The 25,134-nt window shown below is 40.3% G+C and overlaps 1 protein-coding gene across 1 annotated transcript in view; it reads left to right on the plus strand.

Moving 5' to 3' along the window:
- Positions 1-379: 379 nt before the first annotated feature.
- Positions 380-25,134, plus strand: part of KCNB2 (potassium voltage-gated channel subfamily B member 2) — a gene marked incomplete at both ends in the record, with an annotated part of 372,969 nt that continues 348,214 nt past the window's right edge. Inside the window, one exon of the mRNA XM_081258151.1 lies at positions 380-958. Coding sequence (XP_081114277.1) covers positions 380-958 — 579 coding nt within the window. The remainder of the gene's footprint in view (positions 959-25,134) is intronic.

Genomic DNA, 25,134 nt, shown 5'->3' on the forward strand with positions numbered 1-25,134 from the left:
AGCACAGGGATAGTTTAGGCTAGAGCTTGAGAAAGAGGTCTCTGGTGACAAATTTGGGAGCTGTCAACCTATAGGTGTATAAAATTGACTACACAGCTGCTTCTGCATAGTACATTGTGTTGTCGTTTCCTCCTTATACCTGAAAGCAAAGATGTACATCTCCATCGAGAGACGGTAATTCATATTATACCTCCAGGTTATGCACGAACAACAGAGTGAGCCATAGAATAGGAAATGCTTTAGGAAAAATGCAAGTAACCAAAGGGCTTGTGGTTGCTTTCTTCCAGGTGCATCCGTGGAAATGCCTGTCGCGCAGGGATATTGCTTGAGTTGACCTTCCCGCGGCTCATTCTTTTGAGGACCCTCTGTTCAGTCCAAAATGGCAGAGAAGGCACCCCCTGGCTTAAACAGGAAGACATCAAGGTCGACACTTTCTCTTCCACCTGAACCGGTGGACATCATTAGGAGCAAAACGTGCTCCCGTAGAGTGAAAATCAATGTGGGGGGCCTCAACCACGAGGTCCTGTGGAGAACGTTGGACCGGCTGCCCAGGACCCGCTTGGGGAAGCTCCGGGACTGTAACACGCACGAGAGCCTCCTGGAGGTGTGCGATGACTACAACCTGAACGAGAACGAGTATTTCTTTGATCGGCACCCTGGAGCCTTCACTTCCATTTTAAATTTCTACCGGACAGGGAAACTCCACATGATGGAAGAAATGTGCGCTCTCTCCTTCGGCCAGGAGCTTGATTACTGGGGGATCGATGAGATCTACTTAGAATCCTGTTGCCAAGCCAGGTATCATCAAAAGAAGGAGCAAATGAACGAAGAACTGCGGCGGGAGGCGGAGACCATGCGCGAGCGGGAGGGCGAGGAGTTTGATAACACGTGCTGCCCGGAGAAGAGGAAGAAGCTGTGGGACCTGCTGGAGAAGCCCAACTCGTCCGTGGCTGCAAAGGTACGAAAAGCAGAGCGTTGCTTGCTTTCCTGTGCGCCGTCCGAAAAGGTGGTACCTGTATTCTAGAGAGCGTGGTTTTTCTTCGTTTAAGATGTTTGGGTAAGAGAACCCAGGATGGCTGTGCAGGCAGACATGCTTTCCAAGATCGTATGGAGTCAAGTCGAGTTATTCTTCCTGTTAAGGCATACGATGGCATTACTATTTCCTGTTATTATTATGTAGGCCTAGACTAAGGCAGCAGGGTGATGAAGAGTTCAGGTCACCCTGGCGCTGCGAGGGGTTGGTGACTTGGAGGCTGAGGAGAGGGCACGGCTCAGATCCATCAGGCGTGGAGTCTTGCAGAAAGGCCTGGGCTCCATCCCGAAGAGAAGCCAGGTGCTGTCATTGAAGGTGGAGGAGGTGCCTCCTGGTCTGGTTCTCTGGAGGTGCTGGGGAGACAGGAGAGCATGGCCCCGTGTAGCTCGGTGAACTTGGGGCTCCACGTATGAGGAAGGAGCTGCCTTACGAAGCAGTGTAGGGGTGAATCAAGGTCAGCGTGCATCCATCGACCTCCCCTTGTGAGGTGTACTCTGACAGTGATGTTTCTGTCTGTTGGTGTATAAATGTGTCCACAACTGAGGTGTTCCTGTATCTCAGAGTTCACAGAGTGTTTGCTGAACATGAAGGTCAATTCATATTTTTCCATTGGGCCTGCATACATCTAAATCTCAGAGTAAAATTTTTGGCCACTAATTTCAGTATTTAGTTCAACGGCATGACTCTGTTTATCTACTTTGATTTAGAGCTTTGAGGGTTAGTGCAAACTGATTTTCATCTCATTTATTTAGTTCTTTATTTCAGTATGAATTGTAAGAAAAAAGCCAAAAGGGTCATCTTTAGCTGTAGAAGTGCAGTATTGATACTTCATGCAGATTAGAAGAAAATGGAATATGCAGTAGAGAAAAGAGTGTGTTATCCTATAAATTCTTTGGATTACTTACTGTTTTTTTCAATTGTCTTTTCTTATAAACGGTAAAGGTGACAGAAACATAATTGATTCTCTGTGCTTTCTGACTGGAAATTAAAATTCTCCGTGATACTCTATACCATATAAATACTGTAAATAACCGGCTGAATGCAGACGATCATAAAGCTGCTTCTTGTACCGATTGATATTTCTAGTTTTGCATCTTTTGACTTCTAAAGGCATTTTACTTTCTTGCCAGGATGTGGAACTAAATGGAATAAAATGTTATTTCTGCTGTATGAAATGAGGAAATGCACATTTTGTGGCAAATGAAATATTTCAATTAGGTCTTTCTGTAGTTATGAATAATTTGTTTACTTTTGTTTCATCTGTAAGAAAGAGAGAGATGTGGGATTTGGTTGAGAAAGGTTACTGTTCTTTCCAATGTCAAGTGTTTAAGTTACACGTTTGAATTACTACTAAAAATATGGAGTGAATTTTGAAGCAGAATAAGATAAACCCTGGATTGAAGGGAGGGTTTTGGGTGTCAGATGAACTCTTTCGAGCTTTTAGGCAACTGAGGAATAAATCATTGTACCACCAGATGTTCCAGAGGGAGGTAACCAAATATGTAAAAATCACAGCTAAATCCAAGAACATTTGAAAGGTTCATGTGATTTATTTGCTGATAACATTATTAACACATACCTAAAATTAAGTATTGTTATAGAAAAAAATTTCAAACATATACATATTTTTTTCTGAAGAATTTCTGCTAAGGATGGGAAAAGGTCAATAATCTCATTTCCCAGATGAGGGAGTTCATTTAATCTCTGAATTTTAGACACAGGGCCATGTCTTTTTTTTTTTTTTAATATCTTTATTGGAGTATTGCTTTACAGTGGTGTGTTAGTATCTGCTGTATAACAAAGTGAATCAGCTATACGTATACATATGTTCCCATATCCCCTCCCTCTTGCGTCTGCCTCCCACCCTCCCTATCCCACCCCTCTAGGTGGTCACAAAGCACCGAGCTGATCTCCCTGTGCTATGCAGCTGCTTCCCACTAGCTATATGTTTTACACTTGGTAGCGTATATATGTCCATGCCACTCTCTCAGTTCGTCCTAGTTTACCCTTCCCCCTCCCCATGTCCTCAAGTCCATTCTCTATGTCTTCATCTTTATTCCTGTCCTGCCCCTAGGTTCTTCAGAACCATTTTTTTTTTAGATTCCATGTATATGCGTTAGCATACAGTATTTGTTTTTCTCTTTCTGACTTACTTCACTCTGTATGACAGACTCTACGTCCATCCACCTCACTACAAATAGCTCAATTTCATTTCTTTTTATGGCTGAGTAATATTCCATTGTATATATGTGCCAGATCTTCTTTCTCCATTCATCTGTCGATGGACACTTAGGTTGCTTCCATGTCCTGGCTATTGTAGATAGAGCTGCAATGCAGAGCCATGTCTTGATCTCTAAGAAGGTGATTTGATAATGGCCTATTGTCTGTAATACACCACTATATACCCCTGTACGTCAGACAGAGTGTTTAAACTTGCTTCAAATTATGTTTGCAAATTATGTATGTACAGATAAGATATCTACCTAAAGACTACCCAGCAGCCAAGGACCTTGGTTTTGGAAACTTTTATGTAGTTATAAATAATAAATTTGGTTCCGTTGGTTCCGAATTATTAATCAAGCTAAGGGAACCTCTGCTAACCTAAGCAGATTCTCTACTAAATTTCCATAAAGGATTTGTGTTTGTTTCTTTAAATGTCTACATTTCCCTCTCTGTTTGAATAGGGAAATATTATGCAAATTCTTTACATTTGATTACATGGTAGTTAAGTGAAAGCATTGTTCATTTGCCTGAGGTTTGGAGCCTTTTAAAAATAGCTCTGTGTGATGCCTTATGTAAACCACTACCTTTCCTGTACTCTTCTCAAGTCATGTAACTTGTTATTTTTCGAGAATAATTATTGGTGTGGGGAGTGCTAATGCTATGTGTGTGTGTGAAAATGTGTGAATAGTATTTTTACAACTTAGGAAAAATTCATTTTGTCAAAGCTTCAGTTGGATGGTACTCTAGCCCTCACTATATTATGGGTACATCAGGATCCTGCTTGTGCTATGAAACTCTTGTGTAGGAATGCTTGGAATCTATGTGTTTTTTCTCACTTGCTTGGGAGGTAAGATATCTTTGGAGGAAAGTACCTGTTTACCTTGCCTTTTCAGTTATCGCTTATTCAGTAATAATTGGTAATTCAGTCGAATGTATATAGATTGTTCTTTGTGAGCTATACACATTAGACTAGACGTGTAGAAACATACTCCCTTCTCTCCAGAATTTAAACAGTACTCTCTTAACTTAAACAGGGATTTCATATACTTGAAAATACTTGGTTTTTTTCTCTTTCGGTTTTTCTGTATTTTATAATTTATAATAGTTCTGTAACAAAATATAAATGTTGTGAGATTACTTGCCAAATCCCTAGCACAGCAGAAAACTTTGACCTTTTCTATCAAATATTCCACAGTAAATTAAAATACCTATTCACTGACATGGACTAAATGCTCAGTAATCTATTAAGTAATAATTGTTCAGCCCATGCTAGGTGTAGCCACTGTGATATATAAAATTATTGCAAGGCCAACTGATCTGTCAGTTGGGTATGACCCTAACAATAGCAATTCAGTTCCTATAGAACATGCTCCTTGGTGTCATTTCTATTAATTGAACTTTCTAGTATATTAATAACTGAAAAAAATGCCAAATAGAGTTTAAAAGTGTGGTATATTTAAAATGTCTCTGTTTAACAAATTAACATTTTTATACATTCAGAGATTACCATGCAATTCAATTGTACTTTTCACAAAATGGTAATAGGACTAAGAGACGCCTGGTAGTTTTCTGGGGTGTGGTGTGATCTAGTAATGGGACCTGAGTTTATGTCTGTGGGATGGACTTTGTTTTTCAGTCCTCTGTATCTAGTGACTGTGTATTTTCCCTCACCTGGAGATAATGTACAAAGTGTACATTAGAGGCTATTTGTGAATGTGGGCCCAGGTAAATGGGCCTGGGGAATGGCTGGGACAAATCTCTAGTTTGCCATGACATGGAATTGCAGGCTCTGGGATGCCTGACATAGGAACACACAAGGGGAGGAGAACGTGCATGGGCTTAACTGGCTGCCAGTTTCCTGCACAGTTATTTGGAATTAGACTTGATCCGGTACCTCTTCCAGCCCAGGACAATTTAGTCAGCCTCTGAATTGGAAACATTTTCCTCTTTTCTTTGGCCTTTTCCCGAAGGAATTGCAGTAGATATTCCCCTTTAGATACTGCGTACAGCGACTCTGGTCTAAGAGGTGTTTGAAAGTGTTCATGTAAGGGAAACGTGTTCTACGGCAGGAGGGCTTATCAGCCTCTTGGAAGAAAAATGACCAGGAAGAAGCGCAGCCCACCTGAGAGCTGAAAGGAATTAGACTCAGTACCCTACAGCGCCCTCACTAGGATATCTGAGGAGGGTCGAGAGCAAAGTCAGCGGGTCTTCAGGCAAACCCAGTTAGGAATGGCTGAGCCCAGGAGGCAAACCTCAGTCCAGCAAGTAAGTGGACGTGGTGTGCAGGACAGTGCTGGCCAACAGGCCAACCCCAGGGGTCTGGTCAGGAAACCAGACTGTAAGCAGCCCTTATTTGAAAAGGACAGTATAAGGCGAAATCTGCAGAAGGACATTCCTGATCATCTGAGCCAGGACAGCTACAGGTACAGAGCGCCACCCAGCAGCCCTGTTGGGCAGGGTCCAGGGTCGATGGGGGCCACTACTGATTATCTGCTTCCCTCTCCAATTTCCCCATTTATCCAGAGCTGTCACTTATTTAAGGGGTACATTTTTTCCCATTCTCTTCTTCTCCTGTCTTTCCCCACCCCCTTTTCTCTCTCTGTCTCTCATCCTCAGGAAAATGGAAAGGATGATTGATTAGAGAATGATTAACTTTTTTCAGTAATGACCCACTAAGGAGAAAAATTAAGCTAAATTTAAATTCTCCCTAAAGAAAGAAACTGCATATGAAGGAATACGATTTTTGTCAGGTAGGGTGGATCTTGAAGGGCTACAAACCACTGAAATACCTAAGATTTGGTTCACCCCCTCCCCACAAGAACCAATTTTCTCCTCTTGGCAATGACACTAAAAACGCATAGAATGGAGGGAAAGAGGTGACCGTGTTTCCTGCATCGCCTCATGGGCTCCAAGGCATCCACATGGCCACCATCACTGGCAAGGTGCAGCACAGCCCTTAGAGCAGGCATGAGAAGGGTCCCAAGACCTCAGTCCTCCTTGGATCAAGAGGGAAGCTGGTGAGGGTGGATGTCTGTCCCTGGAGCTCCAGGTCTCTGAGGAGCCAGAGACCAAAGTCATGAGTTTCCTAGGGGATGGTGCCTGTTCATTGGCCTTCGATGGTAGCCTTGAGAACCGCCCTCTCTCTTCTGATGGAATTAGAGTGTGGGCCTTTCAAGTCATGGAAACAGTAGAAAGAAAATAAATCCAAATAAAACAAAACTCCTGTGTACTCTTCAAGAGGAAAAGAATGCTTAACATTCTGATTCTGTTTCTAGTATATGGATAAGTTGTTCTCATGCTTTGAATGAAAAAAAGGAAGGTATGAGAACAGAGCCATAAATGATTTACTTTTAGTCCAAGAACAGAAGTTTCACATGTTGTGCGTAAATATACACACACACACATAGTATATATATATATAGACGTATATACACACATATATATGTAGTGTATATATGTCTATATATATATAGTCAAGTAGAACAACTCTGTCCATACAAAACCCTCAGTTTAGCTTTCTGATGACTTTCTTAGTGATTAACAATAACAGTAGCCATCAAAACCATGAATGGGCCCCCCAAAGTAAACAATGCAATGTGAGTACACTCAGAAATCTCCCTACATTGGGGCCCCTATGGGGACTGAGCTGTACTCCATTTCTGACCTCCGATTGCCAATGGCCTAATTAGTGTGCCAGTCCTGCTGTTTTTGTGTTGAATGCTTACGGTTTTCGCTTCTTGGCCTTTCCTTTCTGTATCCCCACTGCACAGATTAGGTTTTTGTGCTTTTCTGATAACAGGGAACAAGGGTTCAGAGGTGCTCACAGGAGGTAACTTAACAGAACTTGGCCAGTCTGTGGAGGATTCACTTGGAGATACACTTTTCCTTTTTAAAATAGGAAACCTGCAGATGAACAGGTTGAAAGCCTTGAGGAAATTAGGTATAAGAAAATAAAACAGATAAGATAGAAAATAACATTGGGTTTTGATGAAAATGTCTCAACTATTCCATTGTCTGGTTCCAGTGGTCCTATTTCTAGATCCGTGCTTCTTTGCTTTCCCCAAAAAACTGCCTTGAAAATGTACCACTCTCTGCCCTTTTGATCAGGAAGAGAAGGGTGAGAAAAGAGGAAGAAATTGATAAAACGTTTACGTCCCATGTCCTTTTACGGAGTGCCAGAAGTCGTGTTTTGCTGAAAATACCCCAGTTAAAGTTATTAGACTTTGTCCTAGTCTAATTATTTATAATATCTCCTTTCACTCTTAAGAAGGGCCCCAGTTTGGACAATAAACTATATGATCACCTTACATGTGAATATTTTTAAAAAAGAAATTATCCACGAATCATGTACTTTTCATTTCCTCTTTGCTCGTTGGTTACATCTGAAGAGGGCCAGTCTTAATTTTCAAGCAATTTTTTCATCTCTTCTGAAAAATCATTGGTTTCTATTAATATTAAAAAAAGACATTCAGATTTCTTTCAAGCTTGATTTTTAAACCTCAGTAAGTAATTATCATTTTCAAAGAAAAAAAAAACTAGGGACTTCTTTCTACATTCTCTAATGTTATCACAAAACAGAGTACATTGGCAGTATTTAAATATTCTGGTTTTGAAAATCCATGTACCCTGCTTTGGTTATTAACAGATTTGTTTTCTTTCAAGTGAGAGACTTTATAAAGTGACGGATGTACTATTTTAGGTAAGCATAAGTATTATGAATGTTTAACACTCTGCTTTGGAAGGCTCTAGAAGGGTTTGAATCATGTTTTAGATTAAGTGTTCATATCTGAGCTTTATCTCCCATTTTAAAAAAAGAAGCAAAACAAATACTTTCCAAATGCGAAGAGTTTATAAGAAAGTTCCCCTGGTGCCTATGCCTTGACCTCAGAGAGCTTGCCTGTACTTGAACTTTTAAGCATTTACGCTGTCTAGTGGAACTTGGCCCTGAAAGTTTCATCTAATAAGTGTATGAAAGTACAGTCTGTAACTGCTTTGATTACTCAAGGAGATGGGTAGTCTCTGCCTCATCCGTATGGATTTATATTATTACTATTTAACTTTTCCCCCAGCATGTTAGGGTATTCAGGCTAGCTATCAATTAGTGCTGTGGTATGATACAGATAGAGCAGTTCGTTGCATTGGAACTGAACATGGGAAGATGCTACTTTGAATGTTGTTGATCTTTCCCCTTTTACTAGCATTGTTATATTTGACAAAAATATGTGTCGTATAGAATGAAAAGAAATAATCTCTTTCCAAAGAAGTTGTTAATATAAGGTTGTTTTTAATGGAATGTCAAATTAGCCAATTTTTATTGAATATTAAGTATTGCATATAAAATATTGAACATTTATTGAATATTAAATATTGCATAAATCGAATCATCAAAAAGAAAAAACATCCATTTATTTTTAACTCCTCTACACTTCCACCTTGTTCCACAAAAGAGGAAGCTCACGAGAAATACATATGCTAAGAATTCAACTAAAATAACAAAAAAAGAATTAAAAGCAAAAAATAGATCTAGAAGAAATATGTTTTAAATTGTCCCAGTAACACTAGGGAGTGCTTCATTTTCTGAAAAATGTTTTGCATAATTTTAATTAAAAAATGACAGTCTTAAAATTTAATAATAGAGTTGAAATTCATAAACAAAATTTGTGTTCATGATTAGAAAAATTTGCCCATCTGTTCTTAGAGAAACTTGTTTAGTGACTCAAGGTAAGAGCCATTCTTAACACTGAGGCTCTGTCTGTATACTCATGTGAATTGACCATTCTGACTGATAAGAAAGATATTTTCAAAATAATAAAGTTGATTCTAGATCAATTACTGGAATAACAATTCCCTTTTGATCAAAATATGATTACATAGGGAAAAATAAACCCAACTGCTAATGTACAATTCATGAATTAACCATAGATTACAATAGATTTTTTTGATTTAGGCATTGATTTAGCATTGGTGGTTTTATTCTTTTTGAAACTAACCCTAGAGTTCCGTGACATTCAATAATCTTTAATGTGCCGAGGCATAAGTCTGAATTCTGTATAATGTAAGGTTGGTCTGAGGCAACTAGTGACTTTGATAGTGAGCTTAGCTGTCCACTTGGCACTGTTAATCTCTCCCAGTCTTTTTCTTTCCTCTGACTGTCATATATACTAACTCTTACTAAGTTCCCATATTTTATAGAGGAGATCATATGGTATCGCAGAGATTCATACAGGACACATCCTTCATTTAAAATATCCTATTTAAATATTCTAAGAATGATACGAGCTTTTAAGGCAGCAGTCAGCCTGGAAATTATTCTTGCCCACCGATAGCCTGGGTGGTCATTAAAACCCTCCCTGCCTCTGCAGTGGAGCTGAGAAGGATAAAGGAGTTCCCAGGTCATGGTCGCCAGCATGTTCCACGGAGCATGTGGCCATTGGAGACAAACTGTACTTCCTGTATCTGTAACATTGTAGTTGATGATAACTTTATAGTTGACAGTCAGAACTTTGAAGAACTTCAGGAGGTGGAGACTTCTCTGCAGTTGCTCTGTCAGCTTTGATACACAGGCATAACCAATCTAGAATAAAGCAGCTAGACATAGATCAGCTAGGAACAGAGAACTATAGTGACAGGCAGTGGAAATGTGGGAGAGGAAGATGTTTGCTCTCATCCCTCTAAAACTTTTCCAGGAAGCACTGAAAGCTAACATCAGAACTCTGTCAGACTCTGCACCTGTGTATTAGTTATTTGCAGCTGTGGATACATCTGTGTTTAAGTGAACTCCTTAGCTAGTGCAGAAAATGAATGGATTTTTTTTTCCCTCTTAAATCATCCCCTTTAATGTCTTTATAAAACTTTAAATGAAACAACTCTGGATATTACTAAGGACTGGTACCTGAAGTAGATAGATCCAGCTGATGTTTGTGGTCAAGTTTCTGTGTCTAGGGTGGGCAAACCAGGTAGCAGCAGCCTTTACCTAGTGGTACCTGAACTAGGTCTGTTCTTGAGAGAGAGAGAGTGTGTGTGTGTGTGTGTGTGAGAGAGAGAGAGAGAGAGAGGGAGAGAGAGAGAGAGAGAGAGAGAGAGAAAGTTACTCATATACACTGCCACCTCGCCATTAGAGCATATTATATAATAAAAAACCACCTGCACAAAAATGCAATGAACTTCAACCTGTATTTGGTAACTTAGGGTAGGTGTAACTTGTCATCCAAACAAGACAGCTCATTCAGAATATAAAGTTTTATGATAGCCTGATTGGGCATGAAGTCCATGGAAAGTGTCCTAATGGTCCAAGAATAGCAAGAAGAAGTATTTCCATCACTGTCCCAGGATTTTGTTTCAGGATGCTAGAGGTCATTGCCACCCTGGATTTCATGCTTTTACTTATGTCTTGTTGAGTCACTCTCAACACAACAAGTGTTGAATGCTACTTTAAATAGCTTCTCAAGCTTGCGCCACAGCAGTGCCAAGGACAGCCAAGTAATCCCAGCGCGGTGCCGAATGGGGTTGCTTGATTAGAGCATCCTTCACTGCAGGCCAACCTCAGGATATTTGCATATGAATGAAAGATCTTCCGACCTTCTGATCATTGTTTTATTTTGAATTAATATAAAACCTAGAGTGTGGTTTTGGGTATTGATGTGCAGTTGTCTTGTCTGGTGTCATCTAAATTAAATCCACAGCCAAATGTGTTCCTCAAATTAGTTTTTTTTTTTAAACATTCATATTTTAGTTTATATGTTAGAGTTACCACTAAGACTCTGGCAACATTTTGTATAGGACTATCTAACTTATACATTGGTATCCAAACATATCCTTTCAGCCAGACTTTGGTTGAATTGGAAAATAAATCAATGCCACTATCTATGAAGTATAGCAACAGATTTGTGCTGTGATAAATTAAATGTATTTCATTAATCCAATGGAAAATTTCACTTTGGGAAACTAGCAGAGACCTGCATAATATCTTTAAGGTAAGCATCCTGTTCTATTTCAGTGCAGTTTTTAGTTTAGAGGCAGAAAAATATTGATAGACAATTTTGTTTTTCAAAAGGTGATCATTTGCTCTGCTATAGATGGAATGAACTACCTATGCAATGAAAGAAAATATGAAACAGTAAGCTACAATCTAGGTAACGTGAATTTGCTCTTAACATATTTGCTATGTAAAAAAGCTAGCACATTTTATTATATTTCTTAAATGAATTCTGCAGGTGTGAAAATTATTGTATGTTATAAGTAAAGTAATTGCATTATGCATAATATTAATATTCAAAGCAAAGATCTGTTTTAAGCGCTGGTATTTATTTTTCAAACTCTTGCTCATGAGCCATTATAAATATTTTCAATTGCATGGCGTATTTACAAAGTGCTAATCACCTACACTTCTTTTTTCAAAGTTTTGTGTGTAGATTATGCATGAGATAGCTTCAAGGGGAGCAAACATTATCTCGGGTATGTTTACGTGCTCAAAAAAAAGAAATGTTATCTTACTTTGGGTTCTGAAAAAATTGCTTTGGGTTCTGTGTTTCACTGTCTTTGTTAAGCTATCCGGCAAATGCCAAAGTGTTGATGAACTTTTCTACCCTGTTGCCTTTCGAGGCATACATCTGAGTCCGAAGATCAGATGACAGTCTCTGCCCTTTATCAGACATTCTGACCTGGCTGTGATGGGGTGGCCACGGTGTCATTTTCGTTCAGAAAAACATTCTCCAAGGTGCCATATTGCCACCATTTGAAAATATCCAAATGCCTTTCTTATGGCAGCTCAGCCCACGTGAAGAAATGCCTTTATTACTTCCTTCCAGCTCTTATTTCTTCTCTGTCTCAGGAGGCTCACCTTCCTCTCGTCCTCTTTGCTACCTACCTGCTTCTCAGCCCCTTTACCTGGGTCAGCACTTCCACACGACTACAGAAGAAACCCTGTCCCCCTGCCCACTCCACGTACAGCCCCGCAGGTCCCCTCCAGAGTCCTGCTCATCAAGGCCTGTTTTGGTGACACCTTATTGAACAACTCTTGGTTTCCATTTAATTTCCTTGGTTGCGTCTGGCTTTCACGTTTGTCTTTAGCCTGGCTGTACACCTTTTCAGGAGATGATGTCTACCAGATTTCAGTGAAATTGGATGGTGTGAAGCGTCCAGATGAGAGGTCGAGCAACCTAAAAAATCCAGACTTCATTTTGTCTTTAATTTATAAACAGGCATTTGTGTTTCTTTATCCTAAAGCATCAGAGCCCGAGAGTAGGTAGACTTCTTTCTTCTCGACTCTTTAAAAGCAGTGTCTCAACAGTACTCTTTCTTTGTTTGAGAGAATCTGATTCTTCACCCACCCTATGCCCTCTCTTAATCCATGAGCTCTGCCTGTGCAAATGAAGCTGTTTTTCCTTTCCATTCCCTCATAATAGTTGTCACTATCTGCAGAGCTTTCTGATTGAGTAGAAATTTAACTCTGGGGAAAGAGACTGTGGTTAATTGATACCTGCTACAGTCACAGATGCTTTTCACAAGGCTCTGTTAGCTTCTGTTTTCAAAGTCCTCTGTGAGGTCTAACTATAACTTCCTAATATCATCAGTGTTCCTGCTACCCTTTGACTCTGTCTTTTATCCTGAGCCATTTTTTTCCTAACAATATTGCTACCTTCACAACCTGGGAAAAATGAACCTCATTCCCTGAAGTCCAGAGTCTTGACGTGGAGACCACATTTTCTTGTCCCTTCAGTAATAAGGATGACCTTCCTGAAAGGGCAGGAGGGAAAGAATTTATATTGGGTGTCTGTTGTGTGTCATACACTGAACTTGGGGATTTTTTTTTTTTTTTTTTTTTTTGCGGTACGCGGGCGTCTCACCGTTGTGGCCTCTCCCATTGTGGAGCACAGGCTCCGGACGCGCAGGCTCAGCGGCCATGGCTCACGGGCCCATCCGCTCCGCGGCATGTGGGAGCCTCCCGGACCGGGGCATGAACCCATGTCCCCTGCATCGGCAGGCGAACTCTCAACCACTGCGCCACCAGGGAAGCCCTGAACTTGGGGGTTTTTCACGTTGGCCGCTTACAGCAGAGGTCGGCAAACGTTTTCTGTAAAGGGCCAGATAGTAAATCTTTTCAGCTTGGGAGGCCATACAGTCTCGGTCACAACTACTCAACTCTTTCTAGTGTGAAAGCAGCCAGACAACACGTAAAGAAATGGGTGTATCTGGGTTCCAATAAAACTTGACAGTGGGCTGGATTTGGCCCATGGGCCATGATTTGCCTACCGCTACTTTGTATCAATGCCGTGAAAAGACATCATAATCCCATTATACAGTTAAGAGGGCTGAAACCCAGAAATATCAAATTTGTATCTCTTGTCCCTCACCAAGTGGCACATTGGGATCTGTATCCATTCCGTCGGAAACCTGGCTTTCCCATAGTTCTTCTTCCTGTCCAGTTGTATTTGTCATTCCTTTCTCATCATTGTCCAGTATTCTTGTCACTGCCCAAGAGTCATTGAAGTCTTTGGTTTATGACCAAAAATCATCTTCCTACTGTACCCTTGGGTGTCATGCAGGACAGCTACCCATCATTCAGTCCCAGCTTAAATTTTCCCCATCTTGAGCTCACTTAGCACAGGGAGGAAACTACCTTTGGAATCTCGAATGCTGATTACAACCATGGAGGCTTCCTTTTCCCACTAAATGTATACTTGGTCCCTACTGCAAGCTCTTTCGCCTTTACTTATCCCATTCTTTTTCTTTTTAAAACATTTTTATTTTATTATTTTATTTTACTTTTATTTTTTCCTACTCCATCGGGACCACTGGATCCACTGCCCTGGTCCAGACCTTGATCATCTCTTACTTGGATTGTGGCTATGTCACTAACTGGACTTTCTCACTTCATTTTCCCCCCAGTTGCCTGCACCCTAGTTCAAACTCCTTAGCGTTGCGTTTAAGACTCTTCCTATCCAACCTTCCTATCCAGCCACATGCCTTACCATTCCTCATACATTGTGCTCCAGTTATTCTAACCTGTCAACCATTCCTGAAGACAGGGCTCGAGTCTAAGACAGGTATTTACTGCACTCAACAAGCAGTCCATCCATCCAGAGGGGATACCTTTTTTCTCATTTGCACAGGGTGCCTTGTAAACTGGCTACAGCTACACCTGCACACACTTGGCATGCTCCTGTGGCCACCACTGCTTTCCTCATCTGGAATGCCCTTTGCCCCTTCTCTGTTCTTCCTTGTGTCTCAGCTCAGATGACCCTCTGCTGTGATGTCCCTCTGATTCTCCCCCCTGTTTTCCCCTAGCTCTTTCTTTATACTTGTAATGTAGAGATTCTATCTCTGCCTGTCACCTCCTCAGCTAGGTTGTCACACTTGAGGGATCAGACTACAAACCTTCATCTTCAGTTCCTGACACTTAGCACTGTTCCTGGCCACTCCGTACCTGCCAGCAAATGGCACTGACGGGCAGACATAACAGCAAGACCAGATGTTTCGTAGTATTTCTATTTCTTTATGAAGCTTAAACAACATAGGTAGAGGTTGAGGATCTCATCCCAGTGATTAGACCTGAATAATGCTGTTTGTTTTAGGCAGTTCAAGGAAGCTGGATATCTTACCCATTTTAAATGACTTCATGTTTTTGAAATAGGCTGACAGCCATAGATGTGGTTTTTCCATTTTTACTTTGTATAAATTCTCCATCTAGAGTAGCATGTAGGCTGCTCTGTATGCCACCGAGTTTATGCAAAGGAAGGCATCAGGTGCTGCTGAAAGGCAAGCTTTCAGAGGCTTTGCTTCGCTAAGATTGCTCATTTTATCTGAACTGCAGGTTCTGGAAACTCTTGTCATAGATGAAAGGTAGCCTGTGTGTGAACCAGGGGAGGAGGGCTGGATCTGGCCCCCAAGGGACGGGCAGTCCTTCTGTGCCCTCTAGAAGATGGATAGATCCTTTCATTGCATTCCATCTGCCTCCCTTTGGAGGACCTTGGGCCCAAGTTGTGTTATCCCATTACTCAGGAAAGTCACGAATGTGGATAATTCCAAGATTTGAGTTCAGACAGATCTCCAATATGATGTCTTTTTGTAGGAATATGAAGAGAGTCTGAAAAAATAAATTCTTAATGGCATAATGTAAAAAAGGGAGATCAGGAATCTTTGTTTTTACTACAAAAGCTAAAAGAATCATAATGGTGTCAACTTAGGGGAGAACTTACTTTTATTTGTAATCCAAAAAGATATTTCCTGGAAACTTCTAGTTTGAGGGTTTTTAAAAATAGAAATGAGGCATTCTTTTTTGTCTCAAAATTGCTTGCTATCAGCATGCCACTTGGTCATCAGGCATGTTCAAATATTATTCTGATATTTCACCATACTGATGGTATTTTCTAATTCGACTTTTTAGAAAGAGCCTTTTTAAATTCCCTAGTCTCTTAGGAAGTAGTTTTGACATGTTTCAGTTTAATAATTCATAAAACGATTTGTTGAAGAGCTACCTTGTATATAAGAAACTTTTCAGCCTTATATATGTCTTCTAAGAATTTTAATGAGAGAGCTGCTAAAAGTAAATTTGTTTTCATTTGTTAACTCCTTTGACTTTATCACATCTCAGTTTTTAAGAGTTTTTAGTAGCCTTGTTTTATAATTTAATTCTGCAATTCCACTGCAAAAAGAAACAGTCAAGTTAAAGTATTTTTCCAGTTCTGCTGTTATTTGTGCACTGACCAGGGGAAAAGGCATTTTTGAAGAGATCGTGAGATTATATGGGAGACAAACTTGATAGATATAAAATGATCAGAGAATGTTTTTTTATCACCAGGCATTTGGCATTTCAGAGGAAGGATCGAATTTTGTCAGTTTTTTGTTTTGTTTTGTTTTTTTGCGGTACGCGGGCCTCTCACTGCTGTGGCCTCTCCCGTTGCGGAGCACAGGCTCCAGACGCACAGGCTCAGCAGCCATGGCTCACGGGCCCAGCTGCTCCGCGGCATGTGGGATCCTCCCAGACCGGGGCACGAACCCGTGTCCCCTGCATCGGCAGGCGGACTCTCAACCACTGCGCCACCAGGGAAGCCCGAATTTTGTCAGTTTTTAACAGATAGGGAAAGCTTTGTAAATGAGAGATAATTAAGTAGGAAGGATAGAAAAATATTTGGAGAAGAGGGAGAAAGCATGAACAAAGGCAAAAAGAAAGGGATTAAGGTGCCTGATGCAGGCACGGGACATCAGGAAAGCTGTCAGAAGTAGGAATTGGGGTTGGAAGGGTCAGGCAGGGCCATGTACTGCTCTGGCTTGAGCGCCCACCTGAGAGTCTGCACCCCGACAGAAGGTCATAGGTGGGTGACGTTTGGGCCTGTACCTGTCAGTGGCTGGTGGGAAGCTGCAGGGTAGGTGGGGTGACCCAGTGATGAGAAGCACAGGCTCAGGCGTAAGATGAACTTGGGACGGAGGGCTGACTCTGCCACTTGGCCGACTTGGTGACCTTGCTGAGCCTCAGATTCTCAGCAGAATAGTGACAAGGATACCGATCTGTACCTAATACAGTTATTGTGAAGATTAAATGGGCTAGTTAGCTGAACCCCTGGTCCACAGGCCCACCTAGAATAGATTATATGTGAGCATTATGATTATTATTACCATTATTACTCAAAAGAATTCATTTGGAACTATCACCAAGAGGAATTTTTTTCCCCATAAATTTTGGGTATTCTTCTGTTGCACTTCAAGTCATTTTATTAGACTGTGAAGATAACATCCATGTATAGGGAATAAACTATCTTCATCTCATTTTTATAATCTAACCCTTGAAAAGCAGCAAATTAAATGAATGTTTATTGATTTATCCAAATTTCGTGATAGTGATACTTGAGATAAATGGAACCTGGAATACAGATTAAAATTTAAATCTTAAAAAGCCTATTTTGGGGAAATGGGTCCTATTAATGGAAACGATGAAAATAAAAGAAAGAGCTGACCATTCCAAAGTTTGATTACAGCATAGCCTTTGTGTTCACTGCTCTTCCCCTGATGTCTGCCTTCGTGTTGATCACCAACATTAATATAACTGCCTGGAAGTTGAGCAGCTGTAAATAGCTCTATTCTTGTTCCCAGACAGTGCCTGTGCTTTGGGAGAGGGAAATGATCAGACTACCACTTTGTGTTTTCTGGTTGGACTCACTGACTCCTATTTCTTATCTAAGTATCTGTTAGTAGGGTATGAAATTGAACACAGATCATTGACCTCCTAAAGGGCTGTCATTATGATGCATTAACAGTAATATATTTGATTGCAAATAATTATTTGGCTCAGGAAGAATTGGACTCAAGGTAAATGTAGTCTCAGCCATCAAAATTTCCATGCCGAACCTCAGAAACTCCCAAGTTTGTTAGAAATGTTATAACTTGGGAGAGGTTAGATGAACACTATCGCTCATGGGAAATAAACGGTTTTTAATGACTAGTTTTTCACGAAGAGTGACATTTTCTGCGCATAAGATTGAGACAAGTATTTGGAACAGCATTTGTTCCTTGATGTGTACATTTAAAATAAAATAATAAAAATTCTTTCAAAATCAATACATCAGATTTTAAAATTGAGATTAGCAGTTAAAAAAATCGTCTTCTTAATTAAGAACATTTACTGCCAGGCCTCATTTTCCCTAAATTATTCAATGTATCTTACAGAGATATATAACACAACAGGATAATAAATGACTGAATGGATTGTAGGTAGATAGATCGATTGATCAATCAACTAGATGGAAAGATAGACTAAACAGAAAGATAGAATAGATAAATAGAAGCAGACTAGATAGATGATAGATGGATAGATAAAAGACAAAAAGGAAATATGGGTAGAAAAATAAAGAGGAAACTGGGGTGACTAGCCTATAAAATATTTATGACACAGGTGCCTATTATAATTGGTGGGGGAGGGCAACAGGCTTTGAGCATTCTTAATGCTAAAGCAAACAGGAAAACACATAAAAAGAACAAAATTATGTAAAATCTGGACTTTGCAGGCAGGAAAGGGAGGAGGTGTGTATGGTCAGCTCTTCAGATGACCTTTATTTTATTGAACAAATATTTACGGAGCAACCACCAGGCTCTGTTCTAGGTGCTGGGGAGCAAACCTCAAACAGAATGGATACAACCTACTGCCACCACTATGATATTTACATTCTAGAGGGAGGGGACAGATAATAAACGAAATAAATGAATAACTGTACCACATTAAAAAGTGGTCAGTGATATGGGGGGAAATAAAGTGAGAAACAAGGTTAAGGAGTGACTGGGGTCTGTCTGGTGGTTTCATTTCAAATCGGCTTTCCAAGGAAGGCTTCACTGAAAAGGTTATTTCTGAGCAAAGTTCTGAAGAAATGAAGGATGCCCGTGGATGTCTGGGGGAGAGGGTTACAGGCAGCAGTGGAAGCATGACTGGCAGCAGTGGTCCTCAGCATGGGGTGATTTAATCCTTCAGAAATCATTTGGCAATGTTAGAAGGAGTTTGTGGTTTTCTACTTTTGGGGGAGGGGTGCTGCTCTCATCTAGTGGCGGAGGACAGGGATGCTGCTAAGTATCCTGCAGTGCATAGGACAGCCCCCGTGACCAAGAACCATCTAGTCCAAAGTGTCAGTAGTGCCGAGGTTGAGAAACCTGGACTACTGCAAGGGGGATGCAGCGCGGTGAGCCTGGGAGAGCCTTGGAGGAGATGGGGTCAGAGACAGAAAGGGCGTCCAGGTGCTGGAGGGCTTTGTCAGATTGTCCCAGGACTTTCAGCTTGTCCCTGAGGGAGAAGGGGAACTAGGGGCAAGTTCTGAGCAGTGGTGATCTGACTCACCTTGTCATGGACCCCCCCAGCTCCTGTGCTAAAATGTACAACGGGGAAAGATGAAGCTGGAGACTCTTGTAATAATTCTCTAGAGAGACCAAATCATATTCAATGACAAAACTATGAATGAGTATGTTATTTATTCAACAAAATAGCATCCAGAATATTTACATTTTGTGTCTTTCATCTTAAAACTGAGGTTTATGAGTACATTATCCTAGCCACCCATTTGTTTTAAACTTTGGAGAAAAATTGCTGTCAAAATTTAGGTTTCAACAGATAATAGAATACCTCAGGGGGGGAAAAAAACCTGCTTTCATGCATAAATCAGTCTGAGGATGCTAGTAAAGGTAGATTTGTCCTCAGCCATCCTTATAATTAATTAACTTCTTTGGTGCTGTCTAAAAAAAGGAACATTTGGGAAAAAATACAACCAGGCACAGATGAATCCAGATACCTCTTTTTTAGGGGCATCTAAGGAGGATTGCTTAAAAAAAAAAAGTCAATCAGAGAAGATAGACAAATGCAGGTTTAAAAAAAAAAAAAGACAAATCTAGACACATAAACATGAGACCTTCCACGAAAGCAGGGAAGTCCCAAGTCAAGGAAATGCCCTGGACCTTATCTGGCTTCAGTGCCTGGAATGAGGCTCAGAGCTGACATTCCTGAGGGCCTTCTCCCACCTCAGCTCCCCAGGACTCATTCGATTCAAATGGAAGATGCTTTTTTCCCCCTTACCTTTACTATAAATAAGTATAACATATATTTATATTCATGTATATAAATATGTATTTTTAAATATTTCATTAATTATAACTAGCAGTAATGATTTATAGGACGTGAAAAAATATATATTTATTTGCTTTTATTTTTCATTTTTTAACTTTTTATTTTATATTGGAGTGTAGTTGATTAACAGTGTTGTGTTAATTTCAGGTGTACAGCAAAGTGATTCGATTATACATGTATGTATGCATGTATGTATGTATAACTGAATCACATTGCTGTATACCTGAAACTAACATTGTCAATCAACTATACTCCAATATAAAATAAAAAGTTAAAAAAATAAAAAATAATAGCAAATAAAAAAATAAATATGTATATGTATATCTTTTCAATTTAGACCAGATTGAGACTACCATATGAGGCTCCACCTACTGACGGTATTATAAGCCACTCCCCGCCCCCTGGAGAACATGGACTGTCTCTCGGGAAATCCACAGCAAATATCTATGTAATCTTGATTCACTGAGCAAGTAACACATTTCTGTTCCTGCTGTATGAAAAAGGCATGGTCTCATACATTTAAAGCGTTTAAAGTCCTGGAACACCTGGAACACACGTCGGTGTTCGCTTTGTGGTTACTTGCTACTGACAAAAAATGACCATTGGGAGCCCTGATTTGAAGCTGTTGAAGATTCAGAAGGGTTTGCCCCTTTCTCTGAGCCCAACTCTCTTGGCTCCCCTATTCTGGATTAGTAGAGGGAGCGTGTGGTGGTGAAGAGGGGCCTCTGGAGCCTCAGCCTTGCAAATCATGGCTCTGGGACTGGAGGACAGGCTGGTCCTTCAGGCACAGAAGCACCTCATGCCTTAAATACTCCTCATCTGGAACGTGAGGGGGTCACAGTCCTGGCTCACAGGTCTTGCTGAGGATTGATTGGCTTAATACACGTCACATGGCTTTGTAGACTACCTGGCAAACAGTCAGCACTAAATAAGGAGATTTGTTGTTACCATTAGTACCTGAGTGTAGGCAAAAGATGCCATCAAGCTTTGTAAACAACTCTCAAGGAACAGGGAGAAAAGTTGCAAGTAATTCCCTGGGAATTGCTCATCATATTTAAATCAATAAAGTTTTCTTTTAAGAAATCACCATGCATTGAGTTATCTGTTTCTTCTTAATTGAATTTTCTGCGGATGTGTGTTCATATTCCCAGTTAGATCTTAAACTGTATGAGGGCTGCAAGTTCTGTTCCGTATTTCTTTCTCTTTCTGATACTCTAATTAATGTTCCAGTGTCAAAGCATTAAGCATATGATCAGTAAATGCTTAGTTTTTGAATGTTTTCTTTAAAAACAAGTTATGTCAACAGTGAAAAACTGGAAGAAATTAAGATTTTCTATGTAAACGATTTTGATAGAATACGATTTCTTGTAACTGCCATCTACTGGGTTTTTCTGAGCAGGTTTGGAAAACACCTTATTTATGCCAAATAATGGCAGGGGACATTTGTTTGAATTTGTCATTTGACATTTTCCAAATCCATATTTTCAGAAAAGAAAGGAAACTGACAGTTTGAAAAGGCAGTAGTTTGAAACATTTTAAAGGGTATGGCATTTCTATCTAGTCAGACCTCTTCCAAAAATTAATTGCAAATTCTTGTGTTCTGTCTCACTCTGAGTAGACTTTTATTAACCCGCCAGCATTCCAGAATAGTGACATACTGATGTTTCTCCATGTGGAGCAGAACTGTCCACACTGCCAGATGCCTCAGGCTTAGCAGAATGAACTCTTACATTTTTGTCCCCTACCTCCTTACTGCAGAAGAGAAAAACTTTTATGAAATTAACTGCTTAGAAATACATCAGACTGGTTTACCAATGCAGAACCCACTCCTGTAGTTCTATTCTACTTTGAAAGACTATCTCTGAGAAATGACAATTGCAGTTTCCATTTGTAGCTACTCTTTTATTGTTGAGATTAAAGATGGATCTCCAGGTGGTACTTACATTAGGATTTCTCTTTTTATACATAAGCTCTAAGGTAATTTAACTAGGTCCTCAAAAAGATAATAAAATGCATCAATTGATATAATTTTTGAAACAAATGTGTTGAGCGTTCTGTAATTTCTGCGCTTAGTTTAAAAAAATCTTCGTAGAAAAGAATTAAGAATTAAGTGAAGACCCTGATGACATGATCATGCAGAAAGATGGGATGTCTGATGTCTAGGAAAGAGACAAGCATTATTATTGTCCACCATGATACTTTGCACATTATCTGATTTTAGCCACACAATCCTGTGAGTTGGGTGCTCTTATACTTAATTTTGAGGATGAAGAACTAAAGCTGAGAGAGGTTAAGAAACAAAACCAGGGCATTTCCGAACTTCCAATCCTGCTTTGAGTGACTCCATCACCCGGGCTGTCAAGACAGTATAAATAATCCTTGAATAAAGAAGGAAAACTACAATCAACAACCCAACCACACCACGTTTCTGAAAAGCCTCCTGGATTTCTAGGACTGGGGTCACTTGCAGAAGTCATTTATTTAATTTTCTAGCCATCAGGAAATACCACCCTTATCGTGTAAAGACAGGTAACATATATTATCTTGTCAAATTGCCAGGTGCCCTCAATCCTGAGGTTAGCATCCCTGAGTTCTTTATTCAGATATGACCTATGAAAGCAAAGAAAATCGTAAATTTTCTGTTTGATCAAGTACTACAGTGCATGGCTGTCAAGAAAAAAATAGTTCTTTTCTTCCTGCAATGTGCTCAGTATGTACAGACTGGACGATGAAGAAATAACAAATTTTGACTTTGTAACCTTGAAAACAGCTCATCAGCCCAGCTCTAGCACCATGCTTGCTAGATTCACATCATTTTTCACATCGAGTGCCAATCTGTGTGTATCAGCCTGGCTGCCTCAAGAGATTGAGAGCGTTTTGAAGACAGGGATTATATCTTTTGGTTTATTATTTCCAGTTCCTACTTCAGTTACAAGAACATGGTAGGTTCTGTGTAAATGGTGGCTCAGGGAAAGAAAGAAAGAATGAATGAATTTGTTACATCTAACTATAATTTTGTAGCATTTAATATAAATACTGAAAATGTAAACTTCAAAACAGGGTGAAACTTTATTAAGTCACTTCATATTTGTTAAAATTATTACAACACCTTAATCACCTTAGGAAAATAGGACTAAAGATTACTTTGTATTGAGCATCTGTGTATGAGCTAGAGCCAGAGTTAACTTTGTCAGTATGATTCATTTAAAACTGGAAAGAGAATGGATTTGAACATCCATCCACATTCAAGAAAATGGGTAATGTTATGCTCCACGTGCACTGTTTTTGTGGAACACGTTTGCAGGAAAGCCATGTTCCTGGTTGTTGGATTAGAACTGAACTGGCACTGTGAAACTCGGTCACATCTTTCAAACCTGAAAGTTCTATCTTTCTCATAAATTTTCTTAACGACACACTTTAGAGTTTACGATTTTAAATTTCTAAGTTTTCTTCCAGTCTGAGGTTTCCGAGATTCTCTGGGATTCTTCACCTTAAAAGACTCTTGAATATCATTCATGTTTTAACTTGAACCCTGGGACCAATGATAACAGCCAACACTTAATGATCACTATTCTCCCCTAGGCACTGTTCTAACCACCAAATGGATTATGTCACTTCATCTTCACAACAAGCCTAAGAGATTGGTATTTTTTCACAGCATTTTAATAGGTGAGGGAACAGAGGCACAGACAAATTAAGAAACGTGTCCCAAGTCACATAGCTGATAAGTGACCAAGCTGGGCTCTGATTCCAGATTGTGTGGACTGACTTACTATGCACACTGCTCTACTCAGGGGCAGCACAGAAAAAATGAAGAAAGCATAGCAACAAGGAGAGGACACTCAACGCTGGAAAGCAGGGGGCAGCTAAACTGAGCAGTCAACCAGGGCCAGCACCCACTGTTTCTTACTTACAGGCTGCAACTGTATTAGGTGACCTCTGAATGTATGAGTGTAGCTTGATACTTCCTCAGACTGTATGGCATGGATGATGGCAAATAAATCACTTTGATCCACTTAGAAGTATTTATTTGTAATTTTGGTCTGTGAGAATGTCTGTCGTCTGCTTTCAATCAAAGTGTTACCAAGCTCAGGTTTGGCTGCTCTTTGCTCAAGAATCCAATACATGGGCTTCCCTCGTGGTGCAGTGGTTGAGAATCCACCTGCCAATGCAGGAGACACGGGTTCGAGCCCTGGTCTGGGAAGATCCCACGTGCCGCAGAGCAGCTGGGCGTGTGAGCCACAATTACTGAGCATGCGCGTCTGGAGCCTGTGCTCCGCAACAAGAGAGGCCGTGATAGTGAGAGGCCCGCGCACCCGCAATGAAGAGTGGCCCCCGCTTGCCACAACTAGAGAAAGCCCTCACACAGAAACGAAGACCCAGCACAGCCATAAATAAATAAATAAAGTGGAAGCCTGTCTACAGTAAACATTAAAATACGAGCTTTAAAAAAAAAAAATCCAATACTGAGAGACAAGTGTTGGGTAAAAGGAAAGATAGTGTTATTGAGGAAGCTGGCAATCCTGGGGAGAAGATGGACTTCTGTCCCAAAGGACCAACTCCCCCTTGCCAATCAGGGGGCAAGAGCTTTTAAAGGGGAGTTTCAGGGGTGCACAGTCATTGGGAGGGGACTGTGTGCAGACCAGCAGAGTCAGGTCTGACAATCATCTTGAAATTGGTCTGATCAGCGCCATCTTGATTGTTTTCTGTACAGTTAATCTTCAGTTCCAGGGTCAGTTTGTTCTTGTTTCCTTGAGTTCAGTTCTCAGAATTGTGTAAGAGGGAGCAGCTGATGTCATGGCTACAGTCTGGTCATCATGTGGTTAACTTCTTCCATCTGCTGGGAGTTTCATAATCTGCAAAACATCTCAACAGCTATGGGTCAGAGTATTATCTAGAGCCCATGAGGAGGAACCAAAAGTCCTTAATTTTGCTTAATGGCTAAACAGCGATTATTTTGTCTTGTCTGACTGCTTTCCATTGCTTCTGCATTTTCTCATTTCTCTGATTAAATTTATTCTTTGGATAAAGTTCTTCTACAGACAAAAGGCAGACGTGGAGGATATGGGGTAGGGGTGGTCTGTCCTGGGAAGATTGCTCTGTTACAAAAGCATGCGGTATGATAAGTAAGGGTGATGTGACTTACCACATGGGAACTGTAGTTAATAATACTGTAGTATTGTATATTTGAAAGTTGCTAAGAGAATAGACCTTCAACGTTTTCATCATAAGAAAAACAATAGTGACAATGCGTGGTGATAGATGTTATAACTAGTCTTAT

The sequence above is a fragment of the Mesoplodon bidens genome (assembly GCF_964165515.1).
Source record: "Mesoplodon bidens genome assembly, chromosome: 16".
NCBI classification, from domain to species: domain Eukaryota; kingdom Metazoa; phylum Chordata; class Mammalia; order Artiodactyla; family Ziphiidae; genus Mesoplodon; species Mesoplodon bidens.